At 38.9% G+C, this 13,441-nt stretch overlaps 2 protein-coding genes across 4 annotated transcripts in view; one reads left to right on the top strand and one right to left on the bottom strand.

Annotated features, from left to right (window-relative positions):
- The window catches only part of LOC123990662 (transcription regulator protein BACH2-like), a 118,188-nt gene extending 111,016 nt beyond the window's left edge, over nt 1-7,172 (top strand). For both annotated transcript variants that reach the window (XM_046291389.1, XM_046291390.1), the window contains exon 5: nt 1,045-7,172. In XM_046291389.1, coding sequence (XP_046147345.1) covers nt 1,045-1,530 — 486 coding nt within the window. In that variant the 3' untranslated portion in view covers nt 1,531-7,172. The remainder of the gene's footprint in view (nt 1-1,044) is intronic.
- Nucleotides 7,173-7,427: 255 nt separating this feature from the next.
- Nucleotides 7,428-10,280, bottom strand: LOC123991592 (gap junction alpha-10 protein-like). Of its 2 annotated transcripts, none has more exons than XM_046293218.1 (3): nt 10,165-10,280; nt 8,569-9,953; nt 7,428-8,455 (listed from the first exon to the last, which is right to left on the bottom strand). In XM_046293218.1, the coding sequence occupies exons 2-3, from the start codon at nt 9,928-9,930 to the stop codon at nt 8,417-8,419; spliced, it is 1,401 nt and encodes a 466-aa protein (XP_046149174.1). In that variant the 5' UTR covers nt 9,931-9,953; nt 10,165-10,280; the 3' UTR covers nt 7,428-8,416. The 2 variants fall into 2 exon arrangements, with proteins under 2 accessions (XP_046149174.1, XP_046149175.1); XM_046293219.1 differs by having other exon boundaries at nt 8,569-9,806; nt 10,165-10,232.
- Between the last annotated feature and the right edge of the window lie 3,161 nt (nt 10,281-13,441).

Genomic DNA, 13,441 nt, shown 5'->3' with positions numbered 1-13,441 from the left:
TGTATATATATTTTAATTTTTATTACTCAAACCACCCGCGGGCCGGATTGGAATCCCGCGGGCGGTATGTTTGACACCCCTGCAAAAGACTGTAGAGTAGTAGAACAATTTTAGTGTCTATATATAACAGTGTATGCACACATGACTGTAAGTCGCTTTGGATAAAAGCGTCTGCTAAATAGCATATATTATATTATTATTAGTTCTCTCCCTGGACTAATAACTAATAACATCTTTGACAGCGCAACAAACATTACCTTGGGATAGAGTGATATGAATTCTTTCAACACCATTGTGTCAGCACATTCAGGCCAGCTAACTGCCATCTAGCTGCCACAAGTACAGTCCGGTGTTTGGAGTCTGGTGCAGGGGCAGGCAGGAGACTTCATTATAGAGTAGAGCATCCCCAGTAGAGTCTTGGCTGTATCTCTCCTATTTGTACCTCCTTGCTCCTGCGTTTCCATGGCACGGAGGTCTATCACAGGCAGATGCCATGCTTTTTCCGTGAGGGTGGTGGAGCTGCGGCCTCTGATGTGTATCAACCGTCAACACATTATTATTATTATTATTATTATTATTTATTTTTTAAACACACACACTAGTGCTATATTCTCCACAGAGGACTGACAGCCTTCCCCTTGATATCCCCCATCAGCATCTTATATATGAGGACATCATCATCAAACCTCTTTCCACCACCTAGTTCCTTTTTACCTCAGTGCATACAGCACGCTGAAAGTGCTTGCTCATCACAAACTTCATCAAAAGTATGCTCACAATTGAAACACATGATTTAATATATGCTTAGGGAGCAAATAATATAGGCCATGTGAATACTTTTATGTTGCTATGAAGAAGTGAATACCATTCGTTATGTATCTACTGGATAGTTCATACTGCTGCTAGAGGATGTGTGGAGTGTTTACAGAACATTAGCTGCAGTCTCAAAGGGATTAGCAGTATGTATGTGTCTCTTTGCTCATTGTCAGACCACAGCTCATGACATTAGTCCTCCTCATTAATATTAACTTTTGTGTCCATCAGGTGAACGAGAAGGACAAGCTGCTGACGGAGAGGAACCAGCTGAAGGAGTGTATGGGCGAGCTGTGGGAGAACTTCTCCTGTCTGTCCCAGGAGGTCTGCAGGGACAGACAGCTGAGTCCGGAGCAGGTCCAGTCCCTGAACCACCACTGCCCTGTCCTGAAGCCCGGCACCACCAACGCCACCACCACTGCCAGCAACGCTGCCTCTAACAGCATTGACCTCATCACCCACTCCAGCTCAGCCACCCCGGAGCCCAGCTTCCTCAAGTCCTCCGGGCCCTCAGAGAGCGAGCCTGATTGGGCCATGGGCAACGGGGCTGATGGGGGGCCAGGTAGCAATGAGGCGGAGGGCCAGGAGCCAAGCTTATACATGGAGTCGGGGTTCTCGTTCAATGAACAGTCCAATCAGACGGTGACGGTAGACTTCTGCCAGGAAATGACTGATAAATGTACAACTGATGAACAGCCGAGAAAGGACTGTACTTAGTAAACTGTGGTTTTAATGTTTTTTATTATTTAATTTCTAGTTTTTATTTTCTTCTGACAAACCCCTTCCTCTGGGTTGGTGAGATGTTCAGCCTCTACCAGTGTTCTTTAAACAACATGTTTTTTGTTTGTTTTTATTTATGTCTTTTTGTTGTCTTTTTATAGGTTGACACTACAGTTGTCTTAACACCAATACTGTTCTCCAGGTATTCTCCTCTCTGTAACCATGACAGAATAGGGACTTCCCACACAAAACTCCGCTCACAATGGTGCTCCACCATGCCCCGTCAGGAAGCAACCTCTACAGTGGACACACTGTTCTCTATCTATAGTCTACTCACAGGGATGGGCAAAGATCACATCTTCAATTCAAACCTCAATGGACCTAACAGCAGCACTCTTTGTCTCTCGATCTACCTACAGTTTCTATCTCTCTGTCTCTCTCTTTCTTTGTCTTTCTATTTCTCTCACTCTCCCTTTCTCTCTCTCTCTTTCTCTGTCTCTCTCACTCTCTCCTACTCTGTCTATTTTCGTATCACTATTTCTACATCTAACACTTCCGCTCTATTCCTCTATCTCACTATCTTTCTAATTCTCTCACTCTCGCTTGTGGCTCTTGTCACAGCAATTCAAACTCAGGAAAATATCTTCTGAATGTTCAACATGATTCATGAAAATAAGAATTCAGCTTCTGTGTATGAGAGGTTTCTGAAGCAGACTGTAAATGTTCATATGCAAAAATGTCTTTTGTACAGCAAAACGATGTGTACAGACAGTACCTTAACATTCCTCCTTTGCCTTCCTCAGCACTGAAACGAAAGAGAAAAACGAACGATTTGGCAGGTGGTTCCCAAATAGCTATGTTCCCACACATCAGCAAAATCATTGTATTTGGATGTTGTAATGGTAACTTTCAAGTGCTGGCTTGGGCAGAACATAATAACGTATAATGTATGGCGCATGGTGACTGTCACAATAATATTGTACAGGTAGTGGCTTAGACATTTCTTTTTCACTGGGGTTATATCAAGTACCTTTTTGCTAAGGGAAAATATTTGCTTAGCTTTTTCCTGATTAAAGGAAAATTCTTCATAAAGGTGGGTGTTCTTAAACTCAGGAAATCAGCTTGACACACACACACACACACACGGATGTTGCTGGCGAGGACAGTGTAAAGTATGTTATTAATCCGTGGCTTGCACAACATCCCTTCAAACTTTGACACCTCTTTAAATGTGAAAAATAGTTTAGGCTTGTTGTGTTTTTGAGGAAACTTTATTTCTTTTTATCAGTATTTAAAGATGCTTTATGTATGATGGTGAACCCTCTCTCAGACACCCTTTGAATATCTTCAGTGTTATGTTTCAATGTTGTCGAGAAATTTGACAATAGACACCTTTTCAAGCTGAGGGACAGATATTCTGTCTGTAACAAAAAAAAAACACACACAAGATATTTATATTTGACTAAGGATACTTTCTCCAATGAATCTGGGCTCAAGATCAGGCACTTTCCTTCCAGCACCAGACACTCCATTGTAACTAGATCCTATAGCACTTCATAGAGGGTCTACGTCAGGTTCAGAACCCTGAAAACACTGATGCTGGAGCACTTGAATTGGCACTTAAATTAAAACATCTTATTGATATAAATACATCTATGAAGACATTATATTCAAAAACCTAAAGCAATCAGATGTATTATAAAAAGGAAAGCCAACATAACATTTAGAGAGTGTTCACATCTTATATTTGTATTTCTTTAAGAATGAATCATTTATTTGGGACTTGAGTTCATGTGAAAGCATGATAGTAACATGTTTGCCCTGATTGTACATTTGTTGAAATCATAATATTCTGTGATGTGAATGCATGCTGCCTGTATATTTTACCTAGTTATTTTGTCTAGCTTATGTTTGCTTCTAACAATAGTCCTCAGCTAAATTATTTAGTCCATCTTTTGATGAACAATATTTAAGCAGTAAGGTACCTCGGGGGTTTGTGATATATGGCCAATATACCAGAGCTAAGGGCTGTTCTTAAGCAATGAGGAGTGCCTGGATGCAGCCCTTAGCTGTGTTATATTGGCCATATGCCACACACCCCAGAGGTGCCTTATTGCTATTATAAACTGGTTACCAACATAATTAGAGCAGTAAAATGAAATGTTTTGTCTTAGCCATGGTATACGGTGTGATATACCATGGCTGTCAGCCAATCAGCATTTAGGGCTCGAACCACCCAGTATATAATTACATTTATAACAGAAATATACAGAAATAATACTCGTATCTGTTTAACAGGGATGTGCTTGAAAATACAAAAAACTGAGAAATAGAGACAGAACCTGTCTTTACAGTGATTTAATTCAATTGGAATAAAAAGCTTTACTCAGCTTTAACTTCATTCAGGATGAAAAGCTATACAGTGTCGGAAAGAGTGATATTATAACCTTAGTGGTTTGAGCCCTGAATGCTGATTGGCTGACAGCCGTGGTATATCAAACCGTATACCGCGGGTATGACAAAAAATGTACTTTAACTGCTCTAATTACTTTGGTAACCAGTTTATAATAGCAATAAGGCTCCTTGGGGGTTTGTGGTATATGGCCAATATACCACAGCTAAGAGCTGTATCCAGGCACTCAGCGTTGCGTCGCGCATAAGCACAGCCCTTAGCCATGATGTATCGGCCATATACCACAACCCTTATTGCTTAAATATACACCTTGATGACTGTCTGCAAATTCTTCTTGGCGTTACTCTGTTGCACCCTCTTGGACACAGCTGTCTAATACTTTCGTCTTGACTGATATCGAAAGCTGTTGTGATATTAGAGTGCAGCTTTGTAGAATATGTCTGTGTTTCGCAGTGTGCTGGTCTGAGTATTTGACCATTTAGATAAGGTTCCCTAAGATTTTAGTTAGATCCATATACAGTCATACACAGACAACTAAAACATGCACCCAAATATTAATACACACACAATGTATGTCCAATGGCGTCTGTTCCCCGGGCGCCGATGACGTGGATGTCGATTATGGCAGCCCCCCGCACCTCTTTGATTCAGAGGGGTTGGGTTAGATGTGGAAGATACATTTCAGTTGAATGCATTCAGTTGTACACCTGACTAGGTATCCCCCTTTCCTTATGTAAGGAAGGAGTGTAGAGCAGTTGTACACCTGACTAGGTATCCCCCTTTCCTTATGTAAGGAAGGAGTGTAGAGCAGTTGTAATTGTTGTTTGTGAGGTTCTTCTTCCACTTTGGCTTTTCTCTGATTCATATGCTATCACTGAATTGGAACAATATACATCAGTCTCCATTATCAGGTACAAAACAGGAAACACATTTGTCAAATCATATACAATTCCTACCCAATAAATGTACCTTTTCTTTCTCATTTTTGACGTAAAAGTGGAAAGCATAATGGTCCACCAGAAAAGCACACTCTCATTAGGCTCCACTTTGACAATGTGGGGGAAAATGGTTTGACATTCATAAAGTTTCTATTGTCCTCGGCCCATCAAAGCTATACCAACAGATATCTTTCAATGTCTGTTATTAGATGGCCTTATAATGCTAGGATTAATATCAATGTTATTCTTTGGATAGCAATGAGTGCATAGCCTATTTCTGGTTTGTACTGTACGTACAATAATTCATCATTGTTTATTCTCTACCTAGAGCCCCAAGATTGATATACAGTAAAGGTTGGCGGATGCAGATAGAAGCCCGCTGGGCACAGACATTATTTCAACATCTAGTTTTGATATACATTTGGTTGAGTTGTCGACTTATGTAAATGCAATATGAAATCAATAAAAAACGTTTACCATGTCATTGGATTTAGGTTAAAAGCTGGGTGAAAAAAATGTGCAAATCCAATCAGTTTTCCACATTGATTCATTGTCATCACATTGAATTGTTTTGTTGAAATTACGTGGAAAGAACATTGATGCAACCAGTTTTTGACCAGTGGGAGGTGATACAAAGTAATGAGGGGTTTTTAATTTAGCTCCTTATGCTGGTCAATTGCCAGTCCAGACCTCTTAGCTCTCTAGTCCTGAGAGAGCTACTCCATGCTTGCTATGCTGTATGGGGTGTTACTATGGTGACCGATGGTTGAAAGTAGTACATGGTCGGGTCATCTCTACAGTTACCCCAAGCATTACGGGTCAAATAAGCTTGTTGTGTGTCATCATCTCATTCACAGAGATTTGTCTGGTTGACCTAAACCAGGACTAGTCATTGGTCTTGTATATCGTCTCAGGGTGCCAAGCATTTTATTTCTCCATTTCTGAATCTGTAGCAGACTTTTGTACTTTAGCTGGTTTCTGGCTGTGTTTGAGTGTCTGAAAGTTTAGCTCACTTCTAACCTCTGGTCTTATACTCCTGAAGCTAATTTCTACAAATGCGGAATAATAAGCTTTGCACAATACAGATCAAAGTCATTAAGAGCTGCAGAGAGAGTACTCAATACATTGGAGTAAACATACATATATATTTGAATTCTGTTTTGGTAGTAAATACAATTTTTTCCCCCTCTCTCAAGTTCCTTTACCTCTGCAGTTTTTTACAAGCCAAAACTCAAAAAACAGTCATGTTATTTGATTTGTTAGCTGGCTATGGTAATTAGTTGGTGGATATTTGTTGTAAAGCTAGATGCATTGAATTCATTATCTTTTTCAGAGGCTTTTGTGCTGTAATCATTTCTCGTTTTGTTTCACTGTTTTGTTTGTTTTAGTTGTTTTTGTGTGCTGCTTTGAAAGAAAAAACACTGTCTCTCCAACTCCAAAGGTTGTTCTTTTGAAAAGATGAACAAAGCTTGCCTTTTTCACAAATTGCTCAACTTTATAATATAATATACTGGTATCCTGATTGAATGCACAAGCTGAGATCATTTTAGGAGTAAAAGAAAAGTTTGATATGTTTACAAAACGGTATCACATGTCATGGTGTGTTTATTATATTTGCCATGTAAATAGAAATTGTTAGGTTAAAATTGGACTGAAGGTTAGTTTTCTGTAAACAAAAAATGATGTGTTTTCTCAACTTGTCTTTTCATTCAACTGGGGATGTTTCAGAGTTACATGGATATAAGTGCACCTCCAATTTTTGCCTTACAACTTGCAGAGGCCATAGTTCACATTGAAGTGAAGTGAGTGTATGCAGGGGCCTACGCCCCCCCCCCCATCCCTGAGTCACACCCAGTGCAGACCTTCTCACACTTATCTACCTGTGAAATCCTTCATACCTCTCATTACTGGTCAATGACTGTATCAGCAAACTTCATCAGGTGTTTTTTCTACATGCTTTTTACACAGATTATATGGATTATTGTATTAGTAGATTTTGGTTCATTATTTTTAATGTAAAAGCTCTTTTACATTATTTTTCTAGAACAGTTTTTTGTTAATATTGTCAATTTGAAATAGCTGTAATTTGCTTATTCTCTATTAAGAGTTCTTACCCTTTTCATTTTGAAATGCTACACGACCCTAATGAATTAAAATTACTTATTAACCATTTTAAACACGGTATTGTGCATCCCCCATTTTCATTAATTTCAATTGCTAGCGTTATATAAATGACATTTTTGTCTAGACACCATTTCTGTTTATGAAATAAAGAAACATATCATGTGCATTATTTAGTCATTTTTATATCTGCAAATGCAAAGACATTTGGTTTCCTTCATCATATATATAACACTGTAAAACAGTATGTCATACAATTTTATACAATCATACTTCTACTGTACACTGAGTGCACAAAGCATTAAGAAAACCTTCTTAATATTGAGTTGGCTGGATGTCCTTGTGGTGGTGGACCATTCTTGATACAAGAAACTGTTGAGCGTGAAAAACCGATACGAAAAAACGATATCAAGCAAGATGACAAGTGTTGAAGATAATGTATTTAATAGAAAAAACATCCATAAAATGGTTCATTAATAAATTCACATTTAGTTGAATTTGAAGAGCCCTTCTATCTCCAACTTTATCATCATTTTGTACAGTAAACAATATCAAAGTGCTTCCAAAAATCATTCTTACATTTTGAGATAAAATATTTTGTATAGTGGAGGTTACCATATCCCAGTGTTTCAAGTGTATTAGCGATCACAAGCCATGAATCTTTTAAAATTTAGGAATTTCCTTAGAAGGCCAATGTCTCATCATATGAACATGCTCACTTTAAGTCAAATGTCATTTTAATGTGCTTTCACTCATAAATTCCACAAAAATGATCTGAAATGTGATACCGCAAAGATAGCATGTGACAAATAAAAAAATAGAAATTAGAACTACCCATGCCAACATAATTGTACTAAAGCATTTACTTCTCGTCCACAATAGAGACATAGTAATGGCGTCTTTTTATAGGAACTAACTCCGACATGGCTCGTTGGCCAAAGCCTTTTGGAAAAACATTTTGTTGTTGTTGGATTTTGGATAAATGCCCGAAAATAAGGTCTGTATTAAACACAAGCTTAGTAGGTCTAAAATGTTTTGTTCTATGAGATCATCTTCAACAGCTGTCACTTTTTGTGAATGTCAAAGCATTTATGTAATCAAAACAAGCACATAAAGGGTTCATAATTCATAAAGGTCATGTTAACTGAATGATATTATCTCAGAACAAAAACGTAGAAGAGCTACGAAGACCTTATTTTCGGTGTTCATCCTAAAGCCCCATTCTTTCCCTATTCAATTCCCCCATAGGAATGGCTGAACGAAACAGTGCTAACTAATTTTCCAGTTTTTAGGATTACAAACTTGCGAGCTCTATACATATGTTATTATGAATACAATTAGGCAATTAGAAGGAAGTGTCGCTTTGCGATCAGGGTCCCCACCAAGATCCTTCTGGTCCCTCAGCCAGTTCTCACTTTTTCATGATTGAAGACAGTTCCAGAATCATGCTCTGAAAGAGTGAAAACATGTAGTTATTTCATCTCAATCTTTAGAAATACATGATGAGAATCATACAATACATCCTCAATTTTGAAAAGCATGTTGCATAATGGCTGTAGTTACCATTGACATTCTTCGTCCACTGGCTGGAGGTGGGGTCATAGGTGGGCTCTCTCCTTGGGCGATACGCTTTGCCTCTGTGTCCGCCCCACTCCCGGAGTTCGGGCTATCAGAAGGACTGGCCAGGTTGGTCTGAGAGAGTCCCCGGGACATGAAACTAGCCTTCCTCGCCGTGGGATAGTGGTCACTGTCAGGTGAATCACTCATGTCACTGAAGTCCTGCAGAGCGCTGACCCGGCTCTGTTTGCGCATCTGGTTCTGCAGGGCTGCTGGTATCTCTATATGGCTGGCCAGGAGTGAAGGAGGTGGCTGTGCTCCGTTGTGCCTAGTTTGGCCTGAGCCTTTAGGCCTGTTGGAGTCATCACTGCTGCATGAGTGGTTCCTCTGGTCCAGGGTGTGGCAGCGCTCCACGGCCCCCAGCTGTCTAGGGTACTGCTCTGAACCGTTGGTGCCACCACCATCATTGTGAGGAGCTACTGAAGGCATGTACAAGGGGACAGCATCCATTGTGCAAGATGTCTGAGTGAACTGCATCATCTTTTGGGGAGATGAGTTTGTAAGGACACACACCTGCTGGACCATGGAGTTTTTCTTGGACCTGTATACTATGCTGTCATCATCTGCACCTTTATTTCCATACAGACTTTGTTTGACTTTCTTCACTCCCAGGTGGAATATCTCGAGGAGATTCAAGAACAAAGAAACCCCAGCGATGACGAGCATGAAGATCATGAAAATGTTCTTCTCAGTTGGTCTGGACACAAAGCAATCCACACTGTTTGGGCAAGGCAATCTCTCACATTTGTACAAAGGATCCAGTCCAATGCCATAGAGTACATATTGTCCGACTATGAAGCCAACCTCCACCACCGACCTCGTCAAGATATGGAAAACATATGTGCGCAGCAAGGAGCCCCTGAGTGGAGCTTTCCTTACTCTCTTCTGTTCCTCCAGCTTCCTCAGCTCCCTCTCTATCCTCTGTCTGTCTTCATGAACGGGCTCAGCGCCCTCTAGCTCTGCTTTCAGGAAAGCTTTTTTTTTGTGTCTTTCTTTTTCAAGGGCCCTCAAACGGTACAGTGCATGTCCCATGTACACCAGAGAGGGAGAGGACACAAAAATGATTTGTAACACCCAGTATCGGATAAGAGAAATGGGGAATGCATCATCGTAGCACACATTCTTACACCCAGGCTGGTCCGTGTTGCACACAAACTCACTCTGCTCATCGTCCCAAACATCCTCTGCTGCCACACCAAGTACGAGCATCCGGAATATGAAAAGGATGGTTAGCCAGATTTTTCCCACAATGGTTGAATGAATATGTACCTCTTCTAAGATACTCCCCAACAAGTTCCAATCCCCCATCTTCTGTTTCACATATCCTTATGCTGTAAATAATAATAATAATAATAAAAATGTAACATAAACTTCCACGGGGCCATAGTATAACATCTTACAGTATAAGCAATTATTTCATAAAGGTTTACTGTGTATATTTTTCATGATTGCAAAACAATTGCTTTTTACTAAATTGATTGATCCAAGAAGGCAAAATAAAATAAAACATCTCAAAGGATTTAAGAGTTAGAATTAACTTACATTTCAACTAGGTTGTGTGTTCCACTTGCTTCAGAAAGAGCGGATTATTTGGTAGAATTAAACTTTTGTTTCCACCGATTGAAGAGATAGGCAACCCATCTCTGAGCATAGCTACAGTGAGTGTCTCTCCAATCTGTTGCAAGCAGGACTCATAAAATGCGAGGATCGATCCACCAAGCGACTGGACAATGGCCTGGGGCTAGTTTTACCACACAATTGTTGACAGCATGACACCACACAGACACAGTAGGACATGTTACCAATACTGCCAACCATCTCATAGCCAAGCTCTGGACATCAATACATGTCAAATGCGTGCTATTTAAACTTTTCAAATATTTGTACTATAGGTTGTGATTATGTTTTGATATGATATAAATCTGCATGTGTAGTACAACTAATTGTATTCAACTGACCAAGTCAAAGGGACCAATCAATTGGGCCAGACAGAATGATCAATGAGTCATGTCCCAAGTTAACTATTTCAGGTATTGGACTAGTCTCACCAAGCCTGCTGACCAAGTTCTGTTAATGTAATGAATTCCATCCTTATCAGATGACACAATTTGAACAAATTCACATTGTTGCCATTGATATTTAGGAGGCCATTTAGATTCCTGAAAATTAGTTAACCATTGAATAATTGTCAGTTGTTAGAAACAGGAAAATAAATCCTTCGGGAATGTATGAAACACTTAATTTGACATTGCATGGTACTGTGTGGTTGCAATAGCCACCATTAATAATACACCCAAATGAGATTCTAACCTCATGATCCCATTCCATTACCATGAAATAGAATGTGTCCTTACAATCACTCTGAAATAAAGTTGAATGAAGTTCGAGGTTATAGCAGTGGTGAGCTAAGGCAAGTAAACCCTGAGGCAGTGACTTCAATTCCCATAATAGTTTCTGGATATGTATATTAGAGCATGTACTACTTTGAAACATTGCCCTCCAGAAGGATTCATTATTAATGAACTCTCTCATGACAGCTATAACTGTGAGAATAGGTGTGTTGAACTATGACCATTAAGATTTTAGTTTTAGCTGGAAGATATGCTGCTCTTTTCTCTAAAACCTTAGCAGCAGTTCAGAATGTGTCTAAAATATGCTGTATTCATTTGGGTGGTAAGTTATTGAATGTGTGACATAGAACATTTTCATTAATCAAAACCATGTTAAATAAATAAACTTTATTTTCAAAACCAAAATATGTACAATATAGGCTACACAATGTATATTTCTTAACCATGTCACTTATTCACAACCATCCAAAACCAAAATCAACCAAATAAAAATCTAAGCGGTCAAGAAATGTGTACTTGGTAAAATCCTTAATTTCTATAAACGTAAGACCTTGAATCATACCTAAAATGGAACATCTGTGGCTTATTTTTTCCATTTAACTGAACATCTTTAAGTCAATGCAATATATAATACAGTAAAATGCACTTTCTGCCATGTGACAGAGTAAAGGTCACTTTAATTGTAGTTCCAATCTTTATTTCCAAACACACCCAGATTATGTTGAAGTAGAAAAGCACACGTAACTTTAGTACAAATTTTGTACAAGCAGCACAGGCTGCAATGCTCCATAAAAGCATTAGAGGTCATTCACCATTCTGTTATTTACAACTAAAATTGGTTAATTGCTTGATTAAATGTATGATTGCAGAAGTGTTTAACTCCTCATATGGTATAACCTTGCTAAGGCATATTAAGAGTTGTGAAGTTGAGATGGGATATTGCCCAGGATCAATCTGGTAGATTAAACACAAAAAGGGAAGGAAAACATCCAGTGCATTGAAGTCTGGTAAATCAACAGACGTATCAAAACAGTTTATACAAGTTGTATTCATTTTGGCTGTGGGGCGATAATATTGAATATTGAAGCCTGTGTGGATTTTACCTCATGAATATTCAGATCCTTACTGACCACAGCACAAAAACACATTTCAGTTGGAGTTCTAGTTGACTGTGTTCATTAGTTCCAAGTCCATTAATTACAGGCATCACATTCAGATCTGCTTCCACTCATTCATCAAATGGGACATTCAAGTCTTGACCTTGAAACGTCTGAGAGTATAAGGAGCCTGGTAAGTGAAATCTTCATCGAATTAAAAAAACAAAAAACATTCAGAAGTCAGTTTGCCATCTTCTCCTTCTTCTTAAAAAGCTTCATCAGTTGGGAAAATCGCTTCGCAATCTAAAGATTAAACATAAACAGAACTGACATCAATGCTCAACATTAACTACTAGTATCTTATATCAAAAACATAAAATGTCATTATCAAAAAGAAACTCCAGTGGCATAATGGCCACGGCTTCCGGTGCACATGTACTGCTGCAGCATGTGTTCGAATCTGGCCCACTGCTATTTCAGCACACTCTCTCCTCTATCTCTATCAAATAAACATGCAAAATATACTTAAAAAACTGGAAAGACAAAAAACACTCTTTGAATATATAGAACTGGCTTACAATTCAAAAGGGTTCATATAAAAAGGTTTGGTATTACATTAACGTATTTTTTTACATTTGTAAATGCATTATAAACCATTAATAAATGGGTTATAACAAATTGGTCAAAATAGTGCCATAGCCTGTCAGTGTTTGCCAAGCAGTGAGACACTATTTACCTTGGGGTATTAACCATTTATAAATGCACTTACAAACTCAGATAATATTGAACCCTTATGCATCATCATGCAACCTTATTTTCAAATGGTTGGACAGTTAAACAATAGTTATTTTCTCACTTTTTGGTGTGATACATTGTTGTTCTGTCCCAGGAACAGAAATGGTTGGCTTTCACACCAATGGTCAACTCCCATGATGTGTCATGCCCCACATTTGAAACAATGATGATGCATTGGTACACTTATTTATTCCAAGAATGAAGGCCTCTTCTGAACATCTCAAGCCATATTATTGGTTCGCTGGTTTCGGAGAACTGCCCAATTTTGTGAGATCTGCCCATCTGTGAAACACACTTGAAATAAAGACAACATGGAACATGCCCAGAATGTGTTGACACTGACATTACAGTGCGTCGTGTGCAAAGCCCAGACGGAAAAGATTGCGCGAAATAAAACTGTTCACAAGATGAAAATTACGACAGAGAGAGGATAAATTCTCTATGCAATTTGTTTAACTTTTGGATATAAAAGTTCTGCTGGATGATTTAGCAAACTGCTCAGCTAGCAAAGTAGCTAGCTATCTTGCTAGCACGTCTATCCTAGCTAGCTAAGAAATGTTAGCATGAGGTAAAACG

Source organism: Oncorhynchus gorbuscha, linkage group LG12, assembly GCF_021184085.1.
Source record: "Oncorhynchus gorbuscha isolate QuinsamMale2020 ecotype Even-year linkage group LG12, OgorEven_v1.0, whole genome shotgun sequence".
NCBI lineage: Eukaryota > Metazoa > Chordata > Actinopteri > Salmoniformes > Salmonidae > Oncorhynchus > Oncorhynchus gorbuscha.
Note: the sequence above shows the minus strand (reverse complement) of the source record. Positions and strands in the feature narration are given on the sequence as shown.